The sequence below is a fragment of the Hypanus sabinus genome, chromosome 20 (genome assembly GCF_030144855.1).
Source record: "Hypanus sabinus isolate sHypSab1 chromosome 20, sHypSab1.hap1, whole genome shotgun sequence".
Classification (NCBI taxonomy): Eukaryota; Metazoa; Chordata; class Chondrichthyes; order Myliobatiformes; family Dasyatidae; genus Hypanus; species Hypanus sabinus.
Window position 1 is genome coordinate 69,150,414 of NC_082725.1, and position 27,697 is coordinate 69,178,110.

Below are 27,697 nucleotides of genomic sequence, written 5' to 3' on the forward strand. Positions count from 1 at the left end.
AAGTACCTTTTGGAAGGGTCCTTCTGAAGCAATTCTCCAATCAAACCAACTAATGCAGGAGAAGGTTTTTGTCCAGTGGGTCCTAGGAGAAATAATATCCAGTTTAAACTTGATATTGGCTCGTTCTGGTTCTTGTAATTAGTAAACATTTTCCATGTGACCTTTCTGCAAAACTGGGCCAACTGGTAAGCTCAGTGGCTGCAGCTGAAGAGATAGCAGTCACACAATTCAGGCCATATTCAATTCAGAAAACTAGACTGCTGCTCCGGAAAACCATGTGCAGGGAATCATATTTGCAAATTCACTGCAGCATTGTGCACATAGCCGTGAAGCATTTAAAGAAATAAATTACTACGATGCTATGGACTATCCCCAGTTGAAACAGGTTCCATTTTTACATGTGTTCACAAGCTCATTTTGTCTTTAAACCGAAAAGGACAAAGTCATTTAATGCAGCAGCCAGTACTGTAATGAATGACTGTTGAAGAATGCCAATTTAGATGAACATTTATATCGAGACTTCCCCTGTTTAGTTGCAAAGGTACAGAATCAGAATGTTCCACATTTAGTGATTGTTTTAATAGGTTTGAGATATCGGTGGATGTCTCATTGGTTAATGGAGCATCATTATCAGTAGAAGCAACTATTTTGTCAATTTCCTTAGAAATTATCTCAAATGGCCTCCCATGGTGAAATTGGCAGCCTGTGTTAAGAAGCAACAGAGGGCAGTGATCAAATTCACCCTGCAATATGAGAAGGACAAGATATAATCAGAAAAGACCATAAGACAGAGGAGCAGATTTAGGCCATTCAGCCCATCAAATCTGCTAAGCCATTCCATCATGGCTGATCCCAAATCCCACAACCCCATACACCTGCGTTCTCACCATATCCTTTGATGCCCTGACCGATCAGTAAACTCTCAACTTCCATCTTAAATATATCCACAGACTTGCCCTCCACCACAGTCTGTGGCAGAGTATTTCACAGATTCACTACTCTCTGGCTAAAAAAATTATTCCTCACCCCTGTTCTAAAAGGTTGTCCCTCAATTTTGAGGTTGTCCCCTCTAGACTCTAGATACCCCCACCAGAGGAAATATCCTCTCCATATCCACCTGATCTAGTCCTTTCAACATTCGGTATTTTTCCTTGCATTCTTCTAAATTCCAGTAAGTACAATCCAAAGCTGCCAAACACTCCTCATATGTTAACTACTTCATTCCTGGAATCATCCTTGTGAACCTCCTCTGGACTCTCTCCAATGACAACACATCCTTTCTGAGATATGGGGGCCAAAACTGTTGACAATACTTCAAGTGCGGCCTGACTAATATCTTATAAAGCCTTAGCTTTATCTCCTTGCTTTTATATTCTATTCCCTTTGAAATAAATGGCAACACTGCATTTGCCTTCTCCACCAGAGTCAAAATTCAAATCAACCTTCTGGGAGTCCTGCAGAAGGACTCATAAGTCCCCTTGCACCTCTGATGTTTGAACCTTTTAGATAATATTTAAATTTAATATTTAAATCTAAATAGGACTTATTTAAATATTTAAATCTAAACAGGAGCTGGCCAAACTTGACTGGAAGGGAACACAGACATCCCACCCTGCAAAAACTCATTTCAGGGAGGTAGCACCATCAATTTGTGGGAGAGGTGGGATGTCTGCAATAGAGTAGCTCCTTAGCAGCTAGCCAGCTAGTTTAATAACGTTAGCTATGATAATGAACGAGTAACACCTGTTAAACTTCTCTCTCTCTCCCCCCCAACCTCTCTCTCTTTCTCCCCCCCCCCCCCCCAGTTCTAGTAGAGATCTGAGTTGGGACTGCTTCTTTTTACATTATATGTCAAAGATTTGTATGATGGAATTGAGAGCAAAGTTTGCAGACGAAATGCCGATAGGTGGAGGGGCAGGAAGTGTTAAGGAAGCAGATGGAGTAAAGAAGGACTTAGACAGATTAAGATAATGGGGAAAGAGGTGGCAGATAGAATACAGTGTCGGGAAGTGAATGATCATGTACTTAAGACTATTTTCTAAACTAGGAGAAAATTCAAAAATCCAAGGTACAAAGGGACTTGGGAGTCCTCATGCAAGATTCCGTAAAGGTTAATTTGCAGGTTGAGTCGGTGTTGATGACAGCAAATGCAATGTTAATATTAATTTCAAAAGGACTAGAATATAACAGCAAGGTTGTAATGTTGAAGCTTTATATGCCATTGGTGATACTTCTTGTGAGCAGTTTTGGGTCTCTTATCTAGAAGCAGATGTGTTGACATTGGAGAGGGTTCAAAGGAGGCTCACAAAAATGGTTCCTGGATTGAAAGGCTTATCATATGAGGAGAATTTGATGGATCTGTGTCTGTACTCACTGGAATTCAGAAGAATGATGGGAGATCTCATTGAAACGTATTGAATGTTGAAAGGCCTCAATGGAGTGGATGTGGAGAGGATGTTTGCTATGGAGGGGAATCTAGGAGCAAAGGACAGCCTCAGGATAGAGGGATGTCCATTTAGAATGGAGATGAGGAGGAATTTCTTTCACCAGGGAGTGGTAAATGTGTGGAATTCATTGCCACAGGTGTTATTGGGTTTGTTTACGGCGGAGGTTGATAGATCTTGCTTAGTTGGGGAATGTAAAGGTACAGGGAGAAGGGAGGAGAGCGAACTGGATCAGCCATGTTGAAATGGTGAAGCAGATTCAACTGGCCAAATAACCCAGTTCTGCTCCTATATCTAACATAGGACATTGGGCCCCCAACATCTGTGCCAAGCATAATACCAAATTAAACTAACTCCTTCCACCACAATATGTTCCATATACTTTACTTCCCCGCATAATCATATGCCTATCCAAAAGGCCTCGTGAATGCCATTATCACATTTCCTTCCATAAATACACCTGGCAGTCACTTCCAGCACCAACCATGCTCAGAATTTAAAAACTTTCCTTGCCTACCTCCTTTAAATTACCCTCTTTTACCTTAAAGCCATGCTTCTCAATTTTATAAACTACCATCAGCTCCAACAGTCACAGAAAGCAATCCAATGTTTTCAAACTCTCCTAAAAGCTAATTCCCTCTAATCCAGGTTGTATCCTGGTTAACTTGTTCTGAGGCTTTCTAATACAACATCCTTTCTATAATAGGCTAACTAGAACTGCATGCAGTATTGATTGCAGTCTGAGCAAAACTTTATACAGCAATAGCATGATCTCCTGACTCTCTCATACAATGCCCTTAGTAACAAAGGCAAGCACACTAGATCTCTTATTTACAACTCCACCTCCTGCATTCCCATTTTCAGGAGATATAGTCTCGGATCTCAAAATCCCTCTGAACAGCAATGTTGATAAGGGCACTACCATGAACTTTCCCCATTACATTTGACCCATGTGCAACTCTTCACACATCTGGATTAAACTCCATTCTTGTACCCATATTTATAACTGATCTATATAGTCATAGAAAAGTACAGCACCGAAACAAGCCCTTTTGACAATCCCATCCCAAACCATTTAAACTGCCTACTCCCAGTAGACCTGCACCATTGTCTTCCATACCCCTACCATCCAAGTACCTATCCAAACTTCTCTTAAAACATTGAGATCGAGCTCGCATGCACCACTTTCACTGGCAGCTTGTTCCACACTCTCACAATCCTCTGAGTGAAGAAATTTCCGCTCAACAAATTTCATGAGATATGCAGGTATTAAACCTGAGTCTCATCCATCTTATTCTCAAACTTTAAACCTTTTACCCTTAACCATGACCTCTAGTTGTAGTCCTACCCAACCCTAGTGGAAAAAGCCTGCTTGCATTTACTGTCAAGATGAAGCCACACTCGGGTTGGAGGACCACCACCTTATATTCTGTCTGGGTAGCCTCCAATCTGATGGCATGAACATTGACTTCTCTAACTTCTGTTAATGCCCCTCCTCCCCTTCTTACCCCATCCCTGATTTATTTATTTTCCCCCTCCCCCTTTTTGCATTCTCTCTGCCCATCACTCTGCCTGTTCTCCATCTCCCTCTGCTGCTCCCTCCCCCTTTCTTTCTCCTGAGGCCTACCGTCCCATGATCCTTTCCCTTCTCCAGCTCTGGATCACTTTCGCCAATCACCTTTCCAGCTCTTAGCTTCATCCCACTCCCTCCGGTCTTCTCCTATCATTTCGCATTTCCCCTTCCCCCTTCCTACTTTCAAATCTCTTACTATCTTTTCTTTCAGTTAGTCCTGACGAAGGGTCTCGGCCCGAAACTTCGACAGTGCTTCTTCCTATAGATGCTGTCTGACCTGCTGTGTTCCACCAGCATTTTGTGTGTGAGGCTTGGATTTCCAGCATCTGCAGATTTCCTTGTGTTTGCATTTACCCTATGTAATTTTGTATACCTCTATCAAATCTTCCCTCAAACTATGTTAGAAGGAATAAAGTACTAACCTATTCAAACTTTCCTTGTAACTCAGGTCCTCCAGCCCTGGCAACATCCTTGTAAATTTTCTCCTTTTTTTTTCAAGCTTATATACATATTTCCTGTATGTGGCTGAACAAAGCAGCACACTATACTCCAAATTAGGATTCCCCAATGTCTTAAACAACTTTAACACAACATCCCATCTCCTGTACTCAATACTTTGATTTGTGAAGGTCAATACGCCAAAAACATTCTTTACAACCCCATCTAACTGTGATGCCAGTTTCAATGAATTATGGACCTGTTCTCCCAGATCCCTTTGTTCTACAGCGGTCTTCAGTGCCCCACCATTCATTATGGAACACCTAACCTGTTTGGTCCTACTGAATGGCAACACCTTGCACTAGTCTGCATTAAATTCCATCTGTCATATATTAGCCCATTTATCCAGCTGGCCCAGATTCCAAAGCAAATTCTGATAGTCCTCCTTGCTGGGCAATATATCCCCCAGTCTTGGTGTCATCTGCAAAGTTGCTGATCCAGTTAACCACATTATTATCCAGATCATTGATAGACCTGACATTCCACTAGTCACAGGTCTCCAGTCAGAGATGCAACCATCTACTCCCACTCTCTGGCTTCTCCCACAAGCCAATGTCCAATCCAATTTACCACCTTATCTTGAACGCTGAGCAACTGAATCTTCTTGGTTCAGTCGAAGGGCATCACTGACATCCCGTGGTATCACTTTTATGCCCTTCTTCAAACCCACCAACCTTTGTGCCAGCAAACTTACTTACTAACCAGCTCATCCATATTCACATTCAACAACATACACAAAATGCTGGAGTATCTCAGCTGGTCAGGAAACATCTACCGAGAAAAATAAACAGTTAACATTTCAGGCTGATTAAGACCGGAAAGAAAGGGGCCAGAAGTCAGAATAAAGTGGTGGGTGGGGTGGGGTTGAGAAGGTTTTGGATAGGAAAGGACAGTGGAATAAAGGGAAGGTGAAGAACAGTAAGGAGATAATAGACACGACCATGAGGGAAGGTGGTGTCAGAGCTGGTAAATTTGAGGGCAGGGTGGAAGTTCAAGGCAAAGTTAATGAAATTTACGAACTCTGCATGGGTGCAAAAAGCAGCACCAATGCAGCTTCGCTGTACCTGAAGAGGATTTGGGCAGCATTGCAATTGTAAGTTTGGAACATGTACTGTTCCATGTAGCTGAACAAAAGACAGGCATACTGGAGAACATTGAGTGCCCATGATTGCACCTTTGGTCTGGTGAAAGTGGAAGGAGCCTGAAGAGAAATTGTTGAGGGCAAGTACCAGTTCTGCTAGACAGAGGAGAGTGATGATGGAAAGGAACTGGTTAGGTCTGTTGTCTAAAAGGCCTTCCTGAAGGGGATTAAAGTGTACAGAACAGGCCATCCATAGTGAAAATAAGACAGTCAGGGCCAGGGAACTAGAAGTTGTTGAATTATGGAGCACAGATAACATGCCAGAGATGTAGATGGGAAGGGATTGAACGAAGATCTACAAAATGGAGTCAAAGTATGCAGGCAAGAGTTCAATGGGGCAAGAACAGGAAGAAACAATGGGACTACCAGGACAGCCAGATTTGGGATCTTAGGCAGCAGTTAGAAGCAAGCAGTCCAGAGAATGAGAACTCGGAGGTTGGTGGCTGTAGAGATCTCCAAAGGCTGTGAGGATGGTGATGGTGCAGGGCAAAATGTCCTGGTGCTTCTTAGTAGGGTCCTGTTTAAGGGGTAGTTAAGAGGAGATGTCAAAAGATGCCCACCTACTTACCTTCCCCTCATTCAGTCTCAACTATCACCTGCAAGCTTATACTCCTCCCACTCCCTCCACCACCTTATCCTGGCTTCTGCCTCCTTCCTTACCAGACCTGATGAAGAATCTCAGCCCAAAACATCAACTGCTGTTGTCCCACCATGGATGCTGCCTGACCTGCAAAGTCCCTGCTGCTTGAACATTTTGTGTGTGTTGGTCAAGATTTCTAGCATCTGCAGAATTCCTTGTGTCTCTACTTTTTCATCCAAGTAATTTATACAAATCAAAACAAACGTCCAAGCACAGACCACTGCAAAATACCAATGGTCTCCAGCCAGGGATGCATCCCAGGGTGGGTACTCAGGATGTCCATGGCATAACTGGTAGGTGTGTTTACAGTCATTTGTAATCTCTCGCTCTCCCAGTGTAGAGTGCTCTCCTGCTTCAAAACATCCACCATTGTTCTTGTGCCTAAAAAGACCAAGGTAACATGTGAATAACTAGAATCCTGTCACACTCACCTCAAATTGCTTTGAGAAGCTGGTCAAGGACTACATCTGCAGCATGCTGTCACTCACACTGGACCACCTACAATTCATCTACCGACACAACCGATCGACAGATGATGCAATAGCCACAGCTCTACACACCATCCTTACACATCTGGAGAAGGACACCTATGTGAGAATGCTGTTCTTGTACTACAGTTCAGCATTCAACACCATAGTTCCTTCCATGACAAGAAGCTCAGAGAGCTCAGCCTTAACGCTGCCTTGGGCATCTGCTGGATCCTGGACTTCCTGACAGATTGCCAGCTGGTGGTAAAAGTGGGATCCCTCACCTCTTCCTCTCTGACCCTCAACAAAGGTGCCCCTCAGGGCTGTATCCTGCGCCCCTCCTTTACTTTCTATATACCCATGACTGTGTTGCCACCCACAGCTCCTAACTACTAATTAAATTTGCTGACGACACTACATTGATTGGCTTTATCTCAAATAATAACAAGGCAGCCTACAGAGAGGAACTCGTCTCTCTGACACAGTGGTGTCAAGAAAACAACCCCTCCTCAATGTCACAAAAAGAAAGGAGCTGGTTGTGGATTACAGGGGAACGGAGACAGGCTCATCCCTTCTGACATCACTGGATCTGGGGTTGAAGTTCCTCGGCATCCACGTCACCCAGGATCTCACATGGTCTCTACATACTGACTGTGTGGTGAAAAGAGCACAACAGCACCTCCTTTACCTCAGACAGCTGAAGAGGTTTGGTATGGAACCCCAGATCCTAAGAACATTCTACAGGAGCACAGTTGAGAGCATCCTGACTGGCTGCATCACTGCCTGGTATGGAAACTGTAGATCCTGCAATTGCAGGATTCTGCAGAGAGTGGAGCGGACAGCCCAGCACATCTGTAGATGTGAACTTCCCACTATTCAGGACATTTACAAAGACAGGTGTGTAAAAAGGGCCCAAAGGATCATTGGGCACCCGAGTCACCCCCAACCACAAACTGTTCCAGCTGCTACCATCCGGGAAACAGTGCCGCAGCATAAAAACCAGGATCAACAGGCTCCAGGACAGCTTCTTCCACCAGGCCATCAGACTGATTAATTCCTGCTGATACCATTGTATTTCTATGCGATATTAACTATCCTGTTGTACATACTATTTATTACAAATTACTATAAATGCACATTGCACATTTAGACGGAGACGCAATGTAAAGATTTTTACAGATGTGAAGGATGTAAGAAATAAATTCAACTCAATTCAAAATTCTACCATCACTACCATCTGTCTTTTGTAAGCAAGCAAGCAAATTTCAAATCCAGACTACCAAGTCACAGTAGATTCCAGGCATCTTAATCATCCCGATCAACCTATCACAAGGTACCTTGTCAAAAGCCTTACAGAAGTCAATATAGACAGCATCCCTTTCCTTATCCTCAATCACCTTGCTCACCTCCTCAAGAAAGTTGTGAAGGAGAAGGTGGACAGTTAAGAGGAAGATGGATGAAGTTGGAAGCTGATAGGTGGAAGAAGTAAAGGGCTGAAGGAGGAGGAATCAGATAGGAGAGGAACGTGGACCATGGGAGAAAAAGGAGAGAAAAAGGGCACAAGAGGGAGGTGAAAAGATAAGGAGTAAGAGGGGAGTCAGAATGGGAAATGGAAAAAGAGAGAAGGGGAGGGAGAAGAAATTACCAGAGTTTTGAGAGATCAACATTCATGCAATCAGGTTGAAGGCTACCTAAACAGAATATGAGGTGTTACTCCTCCAACCTGAGAGTGGCCTCATTGTGGCAGTGGAGGCCATGGGCCAACATATCAAAATGGGAATAGAATGTAAAATTAAAATGGATGGTCACTGTGAAAACCTGCCTTTTGTTATGGATAGAGAGAAGCTGTTTAACAAATTGCCCCCCCCCCCCCATCTACATTGCGTCTCAGTGTATTGGAGGCATGTTAGAGTTTTTCATGTTTTAGAGTGAAAAAGCTTGACAGACTCACAGGTGAAGTATCGCCTCACAGGAAGAACTGTTTATGGCCCTGAATGGTGGTGAGAAGAGGTGTGGGAACAGGTCTAGCTCATCCTGTTTGCAGGGATAGGTGCAGGGAGGTAAATCAGTGGGAAAAAATGAATGGAAAAGGAACTTCTGGAGGCGGAATGGAGTAATGATGGTGCTAAACAGCGACTTCTTTGCTTGCATCTTCGGAAACAGCTCTATTTCCATCTTTAATGTTTTTATTTCTCCTTTCAGGGTTCTTTTGAAGACCCTGACATGGAGTTATATGGTGACCAGTTCTTTGTGGGAATGGGACCCACTCTCAGGGTTTCATAACTCGCTGCTGTTCAGCACGCCAAGGGCTCAGCCTAAGAGTCCAGCTCAGATTTGGAAGCCTAGGATCTCGGGGCTTTGGAGACGGGCAGATCAAGGGTCTGTGTCACAGCAGGAGACCTGTGTGTCTTCGGGGATGTTGAAATATCTACGGCTGTGAGCTCAAAAACCCGAGATCTTTGAGATCTTCAGGCACAGAGCTCGGAAAAAGAGACGTAACAGACTTTTAATATCATAAACCACAAGTTGTTTATTATGTCTCCCCGCTCACTGGGAAAACGGTGACACCTCTTTCTCCCTTATTAGGGAGAGAGAGAGCCTGTGGTTGTCGTATACCGGGTGAAAAGCAAAGTCTTTAGAGTAACTGCAAATATGTGCCTTTGCTATTGTTTTGCTCACACTTGAGTGCTCAGTAGCAGGTGCCAATGCTTTTTTTTATGTCAGTGGGTGGAGGGGGGATTGTTGCTTGCTGCCGCTTACATGCAGGAGGGAGGGAACCTTGGGGTTCTCACATTTAACTTTGGGGCACTCTATTTTCGTGGATGGTTGCAAAGCAAAAGCATTTCAGGATGTATATTGTATACATTTCTCTGATATCAAATTGAACCTTTGAAATCCCACAAATATGGATGTAGTTAAGTCAAGAGATACAAAAATCATAAACAAACATTTTGCCAGTAATTATGGAGTCAGAGATACACAACATGGAAGCAGAAGACTGAATCCATGCCAATCATCACCACTTATTTTCACTTACCACACATTATTCCAATATTTACATGTACACCACATTCTCATCTTCCAATTCTATCACCTTAGACAATAGAGGTAATTCAAAGAGGCCACTTAACCTACCTACCAACTCAAATATCTTGGAAGAAACTAGAGCACCTGGCGGAAACCCACATAGTCACAGAGAGAATGTGCAAACCACACAGGCAGAAGCAAAGGACTGAAATTGGGCTCTGGCACTGTGAGGCAACTGGTCAAATGAGGCAGTGCAGGACAGTTATCAAGCATTGGCTTAAACAATTCACAAAATAGTTTGAAGATTTACTGAACCTTGAGGTTTGAGTGGTGGTGGATCTTCATGCAAAATCATCTCCACCAACGCAGACAAGTTTTCTGAGAAAAATGGTGGTTTTCCTGATGAATTAAAAGACAATGAACAAGTTTGAATGCCATCAACAACACGTCTCTACATGATCACAATTTCCCTGCATCAATCCAAAAAACACCTTTTACTCATTTATTTTCTCAGTCTCTACAGCATAATTTAATTATGTTGCACAATTACACAAAACATAGTTTGGGGCTGTTTATATCTATCCATCAGCAGTTTTTTTTATTTCTATGCTCAAAAAATCAAATATGGTAACAGTGGATCATTAAATTTTTCCCATAAAACCCTAAGTCTTAGGAACAGAATCAGACCATTCGGCCATTCAAGTCTGTTCCACCATTCCATTATGGCTTATTTATTATCTCTCTCAATGTGTTCTCCCATCTTCTCCCCGTAACCTTTGACGCCCTTACTAATCAAGAACCTGCCAACCTCCACCTTAAACATACGCAATGACTTGGCCTCTTCAGCCATTTGTGGCAATGAATTCAATAGGTTCACCACACTCTGGCAAAAGAAATTCCTTCTTATCTCTGCTTTAAAGCGATACCCTTCTATTCGGAGGCTGTGCCTTCCCCATTTACCCCAGAATAGCATCAACTGTTCCCTAATGAATAAGATAAAACAAGTTGCACAGAAAGCTCAGAGATAAAATTCCCAATGTCCCCCAGCCCCAAAGATTCAGCTTTATTGTAAGCTGGGGCATTTCTCCAATTTCCCAAGGATGTTCCTAGGTGGAATTGTTAATTATAGATTAGTGTCAATAGTCATTGAATTTTATTTTATTTAGCTGTATGAACATTACATAAATACAAAATGCAAAAACAGAATTATGAAATGCATTATTTGCGTTATCTTCTGTTGTAACAAACCAATCAGATTTTAACTTTCCATCTAGCAACTGCATTTGGCATTTTGTATTTTAAGCACCTTAAATTACAATACAAGTCAGCAGTCTCCCACCTCAGAACTTCAAAAATTGCAAATAAAGATCAAAATGGTTTTATGAATTGGCACTAACAAACAAGACAAATATAAACCTTGTATGAATCTGCCTGAGAGAATAGAAGTGAACATACATCAAAACAAACCTGTAAACATTTCATATAGTACACAGCCTAGAGACCATAAATCACTGGTCGGAGAGCAGTCTTCACCCTTCACAACTTCAGGAGCCATATACAGTGTAGACCCTATTAGGACAGATAATTCAAATGACACATCAAAATACCTTGAATAGCATTCTGTTTCTTGAAACCAAAGAATTCTCCACCATTGACACTGCCCTTATTCTCCAGGCATCCACCCCACCTTCACAGTGAAAGAGTTCCTCTTGTCCTCACCTATCACCCCATGAGCTTCCACTTGAATACATCATTCTCCACAACTTGATTGGATACTTTACAAAGTCATCTTCAGTTTCACTTTGATCTTTGGGTTATTCCGGAAATGATTCATTGCTTAACTAGATGTTCAAGTTGTCCCTCTCCACCCTATAGATCTCTCAATCTTTTTAGGTGATCATCTTAGAGAATATGCCATGCAATTTTATTATTTCGAAGCACTAAGTACTTCACAAATGGCCTTCTTAGACCAAGGTACTGACTGTAAGAGTTGGGACATCACTGTGCAGCTGATCAAAATATTGGAGTATTGTATACTGTTTTCATTGCCACACAGTAGGAAGGGTGTGCAGAGAAGATTCGCCACGACATTACATGGAATAGAATGTAGAGTTTTTTCTCACTGGATCACAAGAGACTGAGGAATGAGCTTGTAGAAGTTTATAAAATTATGAGGGGCATTTAGAGAATAGACAGAATCACTTCCCTATGGTAAAGGAGTCTACAACAGAGGACACGGGTTTAAGGTGAGATGTGAGAAGTTTAAAGAAGATCTGAGGAGTATATTTTTCAAACAAATTGCGCTGAAAATATGAAGTGCCTGAGGTGGTGCTGGGAGCAGATACATTATAATGCTTAAAAGTTATTTGGACAGATTCTAGGGTAAGAAAAGGCATAAAAGGATATAATGTAGATAGTATATATGGAAATAATGTAGATAGGCATAAAATTCAGCATGGATGAGGTAGATCAAAAAGGCCCGTTTCTGCATTGAACAATTGCACAGTGACATTTCCCACGTTAGTCAATGATTGATTGAAATGCGTGTGGAACAGGCCCTTCCAGCCCTTCAAGCTGCATTGCCCAGCAATAACCAATTTAATCCCAGCCTAATCATGGGAGAATTTACAATGACCAATTGACCTACCGAAAGGTATACCTTTGGACTGTGGGAGGGAATTGGAGCACCCGGAGGAAACACACATGGTCACAGAGAGAGTATACAAACCCCTTACAGGCAGCAGCAGGAATTGAACCTGGGTCGCTGGCACTATGAAGCGTTGTGATAAGCACTAAACTACTGCGCTGGCCTGTCTGAACTAAATGCGTAATGTCAATGAACATATATCCATATTTCTAAAATAGAAACAAGGAAAGTCTTCCGTCCAGAACCTTGGCAACATAATTGCTCAAATCTGATTCTGAAGAAGAGGAAACAATGCTGAAAATGTTCGAGTTGGGATTGGACATGGTTGTGAATGAAAGCATGGAAATGCAGCTTACATGAGCTATGAAAAAAACATTAAAAGTGCTCAAAGAATATAATCCTGATATTTACGATTCATGAGCACCTTACATGAATAGCAAAGGCTACAGGATCAAACAATAATTCAGTTGCAACGCCTGGGCCTTATGTTTCAGATAAATACTAGTAACAATACCTGCATTTTTATTTTGCAATGCAAAATGGACTTTCTGTACTAGTGTCATAAAGCTCTGGGAATCAAAAGTAAATATTTAACCAGCCATTGCAAAATCAATACATGCTGCTTCTTGAAGCTCATGAAATAAAAGTGTCTAAGCATTTCATACTGAAGTCTTTCTGCTCATGATATTCTAAAGTAAATACAGTGGAAAATTTGGGCTTTTTAAAATATTATGCTGCTTCAGTATCTTGTATCTTATTACTTCAGTCCATCCTTCAGCACCTAAATTTGAACAAATTGTCTCGTGCAGTACACTGTAGAAAAGTCTTGGCCCAAAACATTGACTGCTTATTCATTTCCATAGTTGCTGCCTGATTTGCTGTGTTCCCCCAGCATTTTGTATGCTATTTTGATTTCCAGTATCTGCAGACTTTCTAGTGTTTATGAATTGACAGCTAGTTAGTTCTCAGCTTTTACAATCATCAAGATAATATGGTGAATATCAAACTGTGGCTGAATTTGTACCTGCCTCTCAACAGGTGACAGATTCAAACCACACTCCAAGTGACCTGCATACAATCTAACCTGACACAACGCTGCAGTGCCACTTCACTATCTTTCATTAAATAATGACTGCATCTGGATTCCAAGATGATCATATAACTAACCCATTGTTTTAAAGAACAGGGAAATTCCCATGAATAATCTTGTCAATAATCTCCCTCAATCAACATCACAAAAGCAGATTATATGATCATTATTTACAAGAGTTCACTATCTACACTTTGACTGCCGCACTTCCTGCATGACAGCGGTAAACAATCTTGGGGAAAAATGTAAATCAGGTGCCTGGCTGGTCTCAACATTCTCAAAGAATCCATATACAGGTTTCTCCCGCAATCCGAAGGTAGACCATTCCTATGAAACCGATTGTAAGCTGAAATGTCGTAAAGCGAAGAAGCAATTACCATTAATTTATATGGGAAAAAATTTTGAGCATTCCCAGACCCAAAAAAAACCTACTAAATCATAGCAAATAACACATAAAACCTAAAATAACACTAACATATAGTAAAAGCAGGAATGATATGATAAAAATGCACCCTATACAAAGTAAAAATATTGTAGGTACGGTGTAATTTCACTTATCAAAATCGGAAAGACAGCGAGCCAAAATTGATTTGGAGAAAAAAAAATCAGCACGTACACGCATATGTACGCACGTAAACTCGTGCTCAAACAACTGCCCGCACAAGGCTTCACGGTCATTGTAGTCTTTCTCAGGGTAAACACATGTATAAAGTGGGTGTCTTTTTTTCGTAAAAGTGAAAATCCTCTTTGGTTAGCGAAAACAGGTACTAATGTAGGTCTTTTGTAACAGCGAGTTGTTGTAAAGCGAACGTTCGAAAAACGGGGGACACCTGTAAATGCAAATGTCCTTTATTTAAGAAGTTTTTTTAGTTTATTCATTTTCTTCAGCACCTGAGAGTTGCTTAGCACATGATGCCATCTTGAATAAGCTGTGAGGTGCTGATGGTCATGAATTGCCTTGTTACACTGCTGCAGTTCATTGCTTATAAGAAATTGCCAAAGTGCTCATATGCAGAGTTCCATAATTTAGATTTAGCAGCAATAAAGGAACAGTGATATTGTGGCGGCTCATTTCCTAGCGTATGCGAACCGACTCACAATTAGATAGCCTACGGGGGTTTGCGAGCACAGAGCTTTGGAGCCTCTTCGCCATGGGGGGCCGGTTGACAGAGGCTTAAAAGTGAGGCTGAAGTTTTCGAATAAAGTTTTTTCCTTCGACTGCAGTTACCGACTCCGTGTCGTAATTTTAGCGCTGCGTGTAGCACACCGCTACAATTGGTGACCCCGACGGTCCAAACGATTTTTGGACCAGAAATGACCGACGCCGCCTCTGTTCATGCGGTTTCGTTGAAACTGCCGGGTTTCTGGACACAGCGCCCGGACCTATGGTTCCAGCAAGCCGAAGCCCAATTCCACGTTCGCCGGATCACCTCGGAAGACACCCGCTACTACTACGTGGTGGGCTCCCTCGACCAGGACACAGCTGCCCAGGTCGCGGAGTTCGTACAGTCGCCCCCGGCAGACGGCAAGTACACGGAATTCAAAGCCCTGCTCCTCAGGACTTTCGGACTCTCACGGCGCGAGCGGGCTGCCCGTTTACTGCACCTGGATGGCTTGGGCGACAGACCTCCATCGGCTTTAATGAATGAGATGTTGTCTCTGGCCGAGGGACACACAGGCCTCATGTTTGAGCAGGCATTCCTGGAGCAGCTGCCCGAGAACATACGCCTGCTGCTGTCCGACGCGGATTTCAGTGACCCCCGGAAGGTGGCAGCCCAGGCGGACTTGCTGTGGAACGCCAAAAAGGTGAGCGGGGCGTCCATCGCACAGATCTCCCAGCCACGCTCCCGGCAGCAAACCAGTCCGGGCCCGGCCGCAGAGCCCACTAACCCCCGGCCCAATGAACACTGGTGCTTCTACCACCAGCGGTGGGGCGCAGAAGCCCGCCGTTGCCGCCCGCCCTGCAAGTTCCCGGGAAACGCCAGGGCCAGCCGCCGCTGATGGCTACGGCGGCTGGCCATCGGGATAGCCTCCTGTATGTGTGGGATAGAAGGTCGGGACGCCGGTTTTTGGTCGATACTGGGGCTGAGATCAGCGTTTTACCTCCAACGAGTTACGACACCCGCAGCAGGGCACCGGGTCCCCCCCTGAGGGCCGTGAATGGCAGCACAGTAAGGACCTATGGCACCCGTCAGGTGCAGCTACTGTTCGGCCCCAGCCAGTTCACGTGGGACTTCACACTGGCAGCCGTAGCCCAACCACTTCTGGGTGCGGATTTTTTGCGAGCTCACAGCCTGCTGGTTGACCTGCCCAGGAAGAGACTGGTACACGCCGAGACCTTTCAGACGTTCTCCCTGGGCGCGGCCCAGTTGCCAGCCCCTCACCTCGGCTCCATCACGCTGTCCGACAACGACTTCACCAGGGTCCTGGCGGAGTTCCCATCGGTTCTGGCACCGCAGTTCACAGCAGCCATGCCCAGGCACGGCGTACAGCACCACATCCCGACACAGGGACCACCCCTCCATGCCCGTGCTCGGCGGCTTCCCCTGGACAAGCTCCGACTGGCGAAGGAGGAGTTCCAGAGAATGGAGGAATTGGGGATCATCCGGCGGTCCGACAGCCCCTGGGCTTCCCCCCTGCACATGGTGCCCAAAGCGACGGGGGGCTGGAGACCGTGCGGCGACTACCGCAGGCTGAACGAGGCTACCACACCGGACCGCTACCCTGTGCCGCACATTCAGGACTTTGCGGCAAACCTGCACGGCGCCCGGATCTTCTCCAAGGTCGACCTTGTCCGAGGGTACCATCAAATCCCGATGCATCCTGACGACGTCCCCAAAACGGCTCTCATCACCCCGTTTGGCCTCTTCGAGTTCCTCCGCATGCCGTTCGGCCTGAAGAATGCCGCACAGACGTTCCAGCGGTTAATGGACGCGGTGGGACGGGACCTGGACTTCGCGTTCATCTATTTGGATGACATCCTCATAGCCAGCGGCAGTCGTCAGGAGCATCTGTCCCACCTCCGTCAACTCTGCGCCCGACTGAGTGAGTACGGTCTTACAATCAACCCCGCCAAATGCCAGTTCGGACTTGATACCATTGACTTCCTGGGCCACAGGATTACTAAAGACGGGGCAACCCCTTTGCCCGCTAAGGTAGATGCGGTCCGCCACTTCCCCCGACCCACCACGATCAAAGGCCTTCAGGAATTCGTAGGTATGGTCAATTTCTACCGCCGCTTCCTCCCTTCAGCTGCCCGGATCATGTGCCCCCTGTTCGCCCTGATGTCGGGTCCGAGCAAGGACATTACCTGGGACGAGGAGTCCGCCGCCGCTTTCGTTCAAACGAAGGAAGCTTTGGCTGACGCCGCAATGCTAGTACATCCCAGAATGGACACCCCTACCGCCCTCACAGTGGACGCATCAAACACGGCAGTCGGTGGGGTGCTGGAGCAGCTCATCGCAGGTCGCTGGCAACCCCTGGCGTTTTTCAGCAAACACCTGCGGCCACCCGAGCTCAAGTACAGTGCTTTTGACCGGGAACTGTTGGCGCTCTACCTGGCAATCCGGCATTTCAGGTACTTTCTAGAAGGTCGGCCCTTCACCGCGTTCACGGACCACAAACCGCTTACCTTTGCGTTTACGAAAGCATCCGACCCCTGGTCATCCCGCCAGCAACGCCACCTGTCCTACATCTCTGAATACACAACGGATGTCCGGCACGTCTCGGGTAAGGACAATGTCGTGGCGGATGCGCTCTCTCGCCCTACCGTTCATGCCCTTTCCCAAGGGGTAGACTTTGAGGCACTGGCAGAGGCACAGCAGGTAGATGAGGAGATTCCGAGTTACAGGACTGCAGTCTCTGGTTTGCAGCTCCAGGACCTCCCCGTGGGCCCAGGTGAGAGGACCCTACTCTGTGACGTCGCCACCGGCCGGCCCCGTCCGGTCGTCCCCGCAGCCTGGCGGCGACGTGTTTTCGACTCCATTCATAACTTGGCGCATCCCTCCATCCGGACAACTGTCCGGATGGTTTCCAGCAGGTTCGTTTGGCACGGACTCCGCAAACAGGTCAGTGAATGGGCCAGAACGTGCATGCACTGCCAGACGGCCAAGGTTCAGCGGCACACCAAAGCCCCACCGCAGCAGTTCCATCCCGCCCACCGGCGTTTCGACCACATTCATGTGGATATCGTGGGCCCCCTGCCAGTGTCGCGCGGAGCGCGTTACCTCCTGACTATCGTGGACCGGTTCACAAGATGGCCAGAGGCGGTCCCGCTCACCGACACCACCTCCGAATCTTGCGCCCGAGCCCTGATCGCCACCTGGATATCCCGCTTTGGTGTACCAGCCCACATTACCTCCGACAGAGGCGCCCAGTTCACCTCCAGCCTGTGGTCAGCTATGGCCAGCCTTTTGGGGACTCAGCTGCACCACACCACTGCCTACCACCCACAGTCGAACGGGCTAGTGGAGCGTTTCCACCGTCACCTGAAGTCGGCCCTCATGGCCCGCCTGCGAGGAGCCAACTAGGCGGACGAGCTTCCCTGGGTCCTTCTCGGCATCCGCACAGCGCCCAAGGACGACCTGCACGCCTCGTCGGCCGAGTTGGTATACGGCGCGCCCCTGGCCGTCCCCGGGGAGTTCCTACCAGCCCCGAGGGGGCAAGAGGAAGAACCCGCTGCAGTCCTGGGCAGACTTCGCGAGAAGCTCAGTAGCCTGGCCCCCATACCCACTTCACAGCATGGGCGGCACCCGACCTGCGTACCCAAAGACCTACGGAACTGTAAGTTTGTGTTTGTACGAAGGGGCGGGCATCGGCCACCGCTGCAGCGGCCATACGAGGGGCCGTTTACGGTGCTCCGGAACAACGGGTCCACGTTCGTGCTGGACGTTGGGGGGAAGGAGGAGGTTTTCACGGTGGACCGCCTCAAGCCGGCCCATGTGGACCTGGCTCAACCGGCCGAGTTTCCGGCGCCTCGGCGCAGAGGCCGACCTCCCAAGCAGGTTCTGGCCCAGGCTGTGGACATTGGGGGGTGTATCGCCGGTTCTGGGGGGGGGTTATGTGGCGGCTCATTTCCTAGCGTATGCGAACCGACTCACAATTAGATAGCCTACGGGGGTTTGCGAGCACAGAGCTTTGGAGCCTCTTCGCCATGGGGGGCCGGTTGACAGAGGCTTAAAAGTGAGGCTGAAGTTTTCGAATAAAGTTTTTTCCTTCGACTGCAGTTACCGACTCCGTGTCGTAATTTTAGCGCTGCGTGTAGCACACCGCTACAATATATTTCTAAGTCAGGTTAGCATGCATTTTCGCAGGTGGGGGGGGGCAAAAACTACCGCCACATCTTTCTAACTTGTAAATTTGAGAGGGAATATCAATGTAGCCAATGGAATCAATGCAGTACATTTTACAGAATGGTACACACTGCAACCACTGTACTCTAGATACAGGTTATGCAATAAACCTCAAATAACCGGGCATCTGATTGGAACTAGGAATGATTTAGCAACTGACTCACTAACTAGCCTGGCAAGCACTGAGCCCCACTCACATTTCAGAGTGTAATCCCAGCCATGAATGTGGGGTGCAGCGAGATCCAGGGTTCAGTTCCAGAGCTTCCTGCATCAGGAGTGTAGGTAAGTTTGTGACCAGAGCTGGGATCCAGACTGAATGTCTACTTCCCACTCCCTTTAAACTTTCCAGATATATATGATTCTTTTACATTGCTGTATTACTTGTAAAAAAAAGTGTTTGAATGTTAACATGAGTAACATAAAATATAGAGAATTTACTAGGCCACCTGAAGATTATTATTAATAAATTTGGCGATGTTAAACTGTAAAGGGCAGATTTTAGTTGGCAAGAAATTTAGTTTTCTTATTAAATCCATCTTTTGCCCTGAACATAAAAGATCTGCTATAAATTGCAACAAATCATCAATCTAAATTTTGAGTTCCATATTTTATAATGGTTGCAAATTCAACAACATGAATGCTGCATTTAAGAGAAATTAACACTTTTATTTAACTTATTGCTAGAAATAGAATTTAATAAGTACAATTCTTCAGAATGCTTATTTAACTATTATAACAAAGAATTTTGTGGGATACTATGAAAGTCATTAGGCTCCGATAACCTCCATAACAAATACTCCACAAGGAGCAGATGCACAGTAAGATTCGGTTCAGCTTCAATGGTGCCCAAATTTCTTGCAACAGTTCAAGTAAACTACAATTTTTGCTGAAGTCTGCTTTCACAATAACTCAGTGGGCCAAATATTCAAATTTGGATAAACACTCTCTGTTTTGAAATATTCAGTCTCAAATAGAATGACTGCAGAGGTTGTACAATATCTCTTGGAGTTCCTTTACAGATAATCCCTGCATTACAGTGGAATCACATTCTCAGAAAACAGTCTATTTCACAATTCTCCAGAAAACAAAGGTACATTATATCTGCATGCTCCAAGGTTGAAAAAGAATCTGTGGAGATTATTTTATCCCCAAATAAATTCCATGAGAGTGAACTCATTCAACAGCACAAACTTTGGGTAGTGATTTCTGAATTCTATAAGGGTAATTTTTAGTGACTGATCAGCCATAACAGTGTCTGTATTCAAAAGGTACAATAAGAACTCTATGTATGGCCAATAAACAAAAGGATAACATCATGCAAAGAGCATGATAAACAATGGGCAGTAACCTGAAAACTTTGGTTCCCCCCCCCCCCCCCCCCCCCGGTTGTTGTATAGCCTGCTGAGCATTCCACCATTTACTGTATTTCATGGTTAGCTATGATTGGACAACAACATCCCTTATGTCCCAAGTTTAACAGGGAATCTCAAGTTTCATCACCTATGAAACTTATTAAGCCACAAGATTTTTTTTTTTAAAACAAATTTTTACCTTGAGTTCGGCTTTTGGATTTCTTCTGTGTCTCTTCATTACCTTCACTTACATCATCATCTGTGCCAATCAGTGCAAAGAATTCCTCTAGATTCTCTCCTTCTGCCTTAGCAAGACTGAAGTTACTGTACTTCAGAGTGCCTGGCCCATCGACCAATATCTATAGAAGAGAGTAAGAAATTTCAAGAACATAATAAAGTGGTAGGTATAAAATGTCCTTGTAAAATGTCCAGAAAAACAACTTTAAAAACATATTGTGCCACGTTATGATTTTTATAGCCATGAATCTGACAAACCAGTATTTTATATCCTCTTAGAGCAATGATTCCCAAAGGGGCCAGTTACATGTCTTAAGGGGGCATTAGAGGAAGTAGAAGTCATCAGGGGAGGCATTCAATATTCTTGGGGGAGGGGTGGCAAGCAGCATCCTAACTTGAGGCATGAGACCTGACCGACCATTATTAGAGCAAGCACTTCCGAAAAAAAAGGATGAGGCACTGGAACATGGGAAGGGCCACAGGTTTGCAGGCAGTGAGCACAATGCGTCTGAAACTCAGCAATCTCATCCAACCAAACAGACGTCATTGGGGATGCATAAATTAGCAACCAGGGTGCCCAACGGTTCTCCTTGACTTGTGGCACAGAACCAGTTCATGCAATTTAACAGTTGGTAAGTTAAGTACGTCTTCTCAACTTTCTCTACAGATCTGTGGAAACAGGTTGCACACTGATACAGTGCTGGCCGGAACCAAACGGTGAATTTTGAACCTGGTGAACTTGCCAACCCCGAGGATTCTTCTTGAGGTGTTCAAAGAGACCTCGGCTTCATATCTGCCGTAAAGAACCATCTCTGGGTATTATCAGACCTCACATGATTGGTCAATCACACTAACTAGAATAGTATAAAGGTGGTTTGCCTTTTCTGAACACCAGTTCTGTCCTAACTAACATTCAGGTTCCAATATGAATCCTTGTCGACGTAATTTTCGCTATTGTGATCATCTTCATCTTTCCTCTATGCACAGCTACCATCGCTCCATCAACTCGCTGCTGTTGTCAACATCTGACAGGCATATTAGCCCCATTAATGAATATGTGTCTGAAGGCAGTTTTATTCCGATCCCCTTAGATCAACAACGCCCCATGTGTCTTATTTGTAATACTGTGTTGTCTAATGAAGCCATAAAACCATCAAGTTTGGTGGACTCCTCTGTAAAAGACACCCTAAAAATGCTACTTATGATATTACTCAATTCCAGATGGAAGAAGCATTTGAAAAGCAAGGCACACTCAAGTCATTTGCCAAGAAAGCCAAAAATGACCTTGATAGTGGTCTCATTTCTTCTTAGAACATTTCCAAAATGATAACAAAGTATACAACTGGTAAAAAAAATTAATAATGCCCGTTCTATCCGAAGTGCTCACCACTGTTCTCAAAATGGATACCAAGATTTTAAAAATCAATTTGTCCAAGTAATAACTCTATAACTCGTCGTATGACAAAATGAGTGAAGACATTGAGTATCAATTATGCCCAGAGCTACAAAAAAAAATAGAATTTGGTTTACAAATGGATGAGTCAACTGTGCGAGATAATGAGGCATTGTTGCTGGCATATATATGGTTTATCAAAAATGGAAAAGTTTATGAAGAGATTCTCTCTTAGAAAAAGTTAAAAACAATTATCAATGGAAAATCAATCTACGACAAGCTCAAAATGTATATTGAGGATAAGAGTGTTCTAATTAGGAACATGATTTCTTGTGCAGCAGATGGAACACCATATATGACAGGTCACCATGCTGATTTAGTGACATTTATGAGAAAGAAATTCCAAGTTTGTTTGCAATCCATTGTGTAATTCATCATCACAATCTTGCAGCCAAAATCCTCAACCAGCGACTTTTTTCAAGCATGACTCTTGTAATATCTGATATCAACAAAATTAAAGCTCATGCATTCAATAGCAGGATATTTCAATAGTTATGCCAAGAATATGAAGAGTTCCAACGCTTGCTTCGTCACACTGAAGTGCATTATCTGTCGAAAGGCTGCTGCTTAAAACGTTTCTTTGAACTTTTTGAGACTGTGGTTGAATTTTTGCTCAAAGTCAACAAGAGCTTGGGGAACAAGATTGAACTTCGACATGGATATGTGGCATACCGAGCTGATCTGTTTGACAAAACAAACATTCTAAATATGAATCAGCAGGGTGAGAACTTTAATTTAATCTAGGTAAAAAGAGCAGTGTCCACTTTTATTGGAACACTGTAAATATATAAGCAAAACATTGGGAGAATGTTTTCAGTTTCCCTACACGGAAAGTATGGCACTCTCTTTCATAGACAGTGATTTGCAAAAGTACTGCTTCCACCTGCAGCAACTGAAGAAGGATCTTCAGAATCGATTCAAGTATTTGAATGACCTGGAAATTCTGAACTGGATAATTAACCCATTTCTTTGCAAGGTGGAAGAACAGGAAGAGAGCTTGCAAGAAGAAATTATCGAATTTCAAAATAATGAAAAAGCAAAAATACTTCTCAAGACTATCATCTTTTGTGGTATGTGACTACAGCATCATACAAAGTTTCTTGGTCTTTGAATAAGAGCCAAATTGTTGTTCATAGTATTTCCATCCTCCTGACTTGTTGAAAGAGGCTTCAGTGCAGTGAACCATATACTCACAAAAAACAGAAACCGCTTGGATATTGTTTTGTGTGGGTACTTAATGCTTTTGCTGTCACAACTTAAACCAGATATTTCAACTCTTGATAAAAACCATCAAGCTCAAGGATCACATTGATAGCAAAGCTGCTGTACAGCACACTGGTACTATGTAAGCTAAGTTTCAGAGGCAAATAGAAATTTACAGCAGAATCATTTTTATTATGGTAGCATACGGTAGACGTTTTTACACAATGGGGGTGCCAAAAAGTATATTGTGCCTAAGAGGAGCATTGGCAAATATGAAGGTACTTTGGGGGGTGGGGGGGCATTGGGCTAAAAAAGGTTGAGAAACACTATCTTAAAATTTTTTACTTATCTAGCGTATCACAAGGTCACGACAGTAGCAGAGCAGTTAGTGCGACACTATTATAGCTCTGAGGGTTTCAGAATTTCGGCATCATGCTATAAGGAATCTCTGTACTTCATCCCCATGGAATGCGTGCATCTTCTTCAAGTCTTCCTGTTTCATCCCACAGTCCAAAGGCATACCAGGTAGGTTAACTGGCCATTGTAAATTGTCCCATTAGATACAGCTTTATCAGGTATGTCAGGGTTTGCTGGGGTAGCATAGCTCAAAGGGCTGGAAGGGCCTACACTGCGCAGAAAACAATAAATGTCAAACTGCATTTCAGAAGTACAATTAAGAGAGAAAAAATAATGCCCATCAAAAAAGATATTGAGAGGGATGGCCAAAACTTTTCTGCAATTGGTTAATTTATCAACGCCTTCAAAAAGAGAAGTGACTGATAGAATAAATAAAGGAGGGAATTCCAAAGTGAAGGTCACAGGGCAATTGAAAATATGACTATTAATTCTGAGATTAAAGGCAAAATGTGGAAGGTATCCAAGCCAAAGTTCGGTGGACTGTCAGGTTAACAATCAGTCTTATGTGGAAAAAAAGTCTGGCGATTTGATTAGAGATTGAAAAAAACTCCAGCATAAATAAGGTCATTAACAAAAGAAATCGTATTTATTTTCCAATTATAACTGCAATTAACCATATATAATTCAAAAGTGTCCTTTTACCTTAGCAGGATTAAGATCACCAAACACGATGCCCAACTCATGGATATGGTGCAAACCCATTACTAGATCAATACCAAACTGTCTAACTACATCCTCATTTAAGTATTCATCTTGGGTGATAACCATTGCCAAAGAACCTCCTGCAATAGAAACAACAGACTGGATGCAGCAAAATCAAACATGAATACAACACATATCTTTGAGTAAAAACTGAGAAGAGGTGGAAACAAGTCAAGCAATATTTGTAGAGATAAAGGTAGAATTAATAACAGGTGGCTCAGTCATTAGGTGACAGGACAACAACTTGAAAAATTAACTCTTTCTGCGTCTTGTCTTGCTAAGTAGTTCCAGCATTTTCAGCCTTAATTTCATATTTCTTAAACCTACGGTACTGTGCAAAAGTCTTAGGCACATATATTGCTAGGATGCCCAAGAGATTTGCACAGTACTGCGTCCATCAATGTCGACTGGAGAGCAAGCTTGTAAATCTGGCAGGAGAAAAGGATGTTGGGAATGGCAAGGCTAGAATGCTGTGGGAGGGATGTGGGACAGGTGCCAGAAAGAGTGCTAGAGCGGGACAGAAAGAAACAGGTGCAGACACACCCAGCCCTGAGACACCAGGCAAGGTCGTTTGATTCCAAACAATAGGTTTATTGATCATTACAGAATATCGCTTCCCACTTCCTCCATTCTCCCTTCCCCTTTTCCCAACCATGATTCCCGTCTCCCTGCCCCCTTCCCACTCTCAGTCCACAACAGATTTATCATCACTCACCAATGTCATGAAATTAGTTTTTTTTTGTGGCAGCAATACAGTGCAATACATAAAATTACTACAGTACTGTGCAAAAGGTTTAGGCTCCCTAGATATATATATGTACCTAAGACTTTGGCACAGTACAGTATATTAAATCTTGAATAAATCTCTTCAAATGTACATTAAAGTGCACTAGGAAATGGAGGAACATCATTTTCGCATTCCAGCTCCTTTCTTTTTTTTTTCTTTTTCAATCCTTTTATTAATATCAACATGATAAGATTAATACATAGTTATTGGGATTACAAAATTAAAAAGCACATAAAAGGATACACAAGCAATAAGTAAAATATGGTTAAGTCTTCCCAAATCATGAATGATACAAATATCATATAAACGAAACAAAAAAAACTAGGTATATCATGTTGAAAAAAAAGAAAAGAGAAAAAGAGAAAGAAATACCATTACCACAAGGAAAACTAATCTAACAAACTAACCACTAACTAATAAAGAAAAAAAAGGAAAAAAGGGAAAAAAAAATGGGCTGTTTATAGCATCTATAAAAATATAGTATCCAGCTCCTTTCTATCAACCACTTGAAATCCATGTTTTGGGTCAGTTCCACTTACTTCATCTAGTGCCTTTTAATTTTATGTATGTCATTTGTAACTCTTCTCAGCTTCCTCTTCCAAAGAAATCAAGCCAATCTTAATCCAAAAACTTCACCATCCTTGGCAACATTCTTTCAAAGCAATCTAAGATACCTTAAAAATTCTCTGAACATTGTGCTACTTCATCCTTCCTGCTGAATTCTGATCAATCCACAGCACTCTATCTCCTCTTTTTCTGAAGGCTATTGCTGAACTGTATTACGACAAAATTACCAAAGATTAGACCTTTCCCACAATGTTCTGCCTTTGATCATCAATAACAAATTCCACCTTGCATTCTCTGACAGACAATCTGGGACAGGGTCGGGTAGAAAAACGGGCAGCAGTGCACAGAAAGGAGTATGTGGAGTCCACGGTCAGCAACCATCAAAAGAGATAACAGAAGATAAGCACTGTGAAATGCCTGTACAGGAATCAACTCATCTTTTTTAGGAGAGAAAGGGGTCTGACCAGACTTGCTCCTGGAATTTGATCAGGCCACATATTTGTACTGCGCCTCCTGCAGCTTTCTTTCACCCCAGAGGAAAAAAAATCAATTGACTAAAGCAAATTAATTCTATTAATAAAGGTCAACATTACTTTCCACAATTTCTCTCAATGAAACTTAACCATATCCATTTGAAACTCATACCATGATTTAGATAGGACCATGAGAAATCACAGTTTAACTGAGCTCTGCCTTGGGACAGTGCGTGCAGATAAATCAGATATATATTGAAGTTTTTGAATGAAACCACCAAGGCTCACTCCATTGTTGCCACACTATGGTTATCCTATTCTTAACAGCTGTTTAAAACTTCTTACTGCCCTTCTCTGTGACAAAGAAACACAAATGGATGATCAAGAACCTTAGCCATGCCAGTCTTTACACATGGGTTATTTGTTTGGTTTCTAGCCTCTCGTCCCGAGATGAGGAAGAACAAAAAGCTTTGTATAATCAGTTTTCAGTTCTTGCTTTCAGTAAAATTCTCCAGTTTATTGTCGTTGCTAGATGAAGCAGTGATTTTTACCTGTCCATTATTTTTCAAATATGGTTAACTATGGATACATTCCAAGATTGTCAATTGTCTTCTTAGCAAAAGACATTTTTCATTAATTAATAACACATCGATAACTTGCAAAGCTAGTTTCAATGCTTAATAGTTCATCTGCAATTAATTTTCAGTTTGAGCAAGCAATGAATTTCATTGCACCCTGGTGAGTCTGAAGTCTGGAGCAAAACTAGGTGCTGGTCAGATGCCATCATGAATGAGTAGTAGCTTTTAAAACTACGGCCAAAGTTATGCACTAACACTCAGAAATTCAAATTCAATTATTTGTAATGTACTAAACAAGACTTTACAAACATGGCCCAATAAACAAATAAATTCTTATTGCAGTTGTCTTATCTTCATTAGGGGTGATGTTAATCCTATGGCCATTGTGAACCCATGCCACATATTGACTTCAACAGCACATAACTACTGTGCTGCGCCGATGGTTTGGGACCACCTTGTAAAGGAAGCGTTTGAAATAAGACGAGAGAAATAGAATTTTAACAAAGGTGAAGGTCTCGCTCCAAGTAAGAACTGTAAAAAAGATGCAACATCGAAAACCTGATTGGATGAGGACTAACCAATCAGGAGAGGTGGACAATGGAGATATATACACCTCCGAATAAGACATACCTAGGCATACCTGTAACCGGCTAGAAGCCAGAAAAGAGTTTATTCATCATATATGCCGGGAAAGCACCAGATCCTTTCTCATGTCATGATGAAACTACAAAATAAGAATCTCTTACTAACAATGGCTTCTCATAGAAATATAGAAAATAGGTGCAGGAGTAGGCCATTCGGCCCTTCGAGCCTGCACCGCCATTCAGTATGATCATGGCTGATCATCCAACTCAGAACCCTGTACCTGCTTTCTCTCCATACCCCCTGATCCCTTTAGCCACAAGGGCCATATCTAACTTCCTCTTAAATATAGAGAATGAACTGGCCTCAACTGTTTCCTGTTGCAGAGAATTCCACAGATTCACCACTCTCTGTGTGAAGAAGTTTTTCCTCATCTCGGTCCTAAAAGGCTTCCCTTTTATCCTTAAA

The 27,697-nt window shown here is 43.4% G+C and overlaps 1 protein-coding gene across 15 annotated transcripts in view; it reads right to left on the minus strand.

Annotated features, from left to right (window-relative positions):
• Window positions 1-27,697, minus strand: part of ulk4 (unc-51 like kinase 4) — a 712,463-nt gene that overhangs the window by 670,639 nt on the left and 14,127 nt on the right. For 13 of the 15 annotated variants that reach the window (XM_059945716.1, XM_059945718.1, XM_059945712.1 and 10 more), the window contains exons 4-9: window positions 24,183-24,322; window positions 20,430-20,589; window positions 11,258-11,359; window positions 10,106-10,189; window positions 6,528-6,677; window positions 7-82 (exon numbers count right to left, since the gene is read on the minus strand). In XM_059945716.1, the coding sequence (XP_059801699.1) occupies window positions 7-82; window positions 6,528-6,677; window positions 10,106-10,189; window positions 11,258-11,359; window positions 20,430-20,589; window positions 24,183-24,322 (712 nt within the window). The remainder of the gene's footprint in view (window positions 1-6; window positions 83-6,527; window positions 6,678-10,105; window positions 10,190-11,257; window positions 11,360-20,429; window positions 20,590-24,182; window positions 24,323-27,697) is intronic. The other 2 variants (XM_059945717.1, XM_059945726.1) reach the window with 1 other exon arrangement.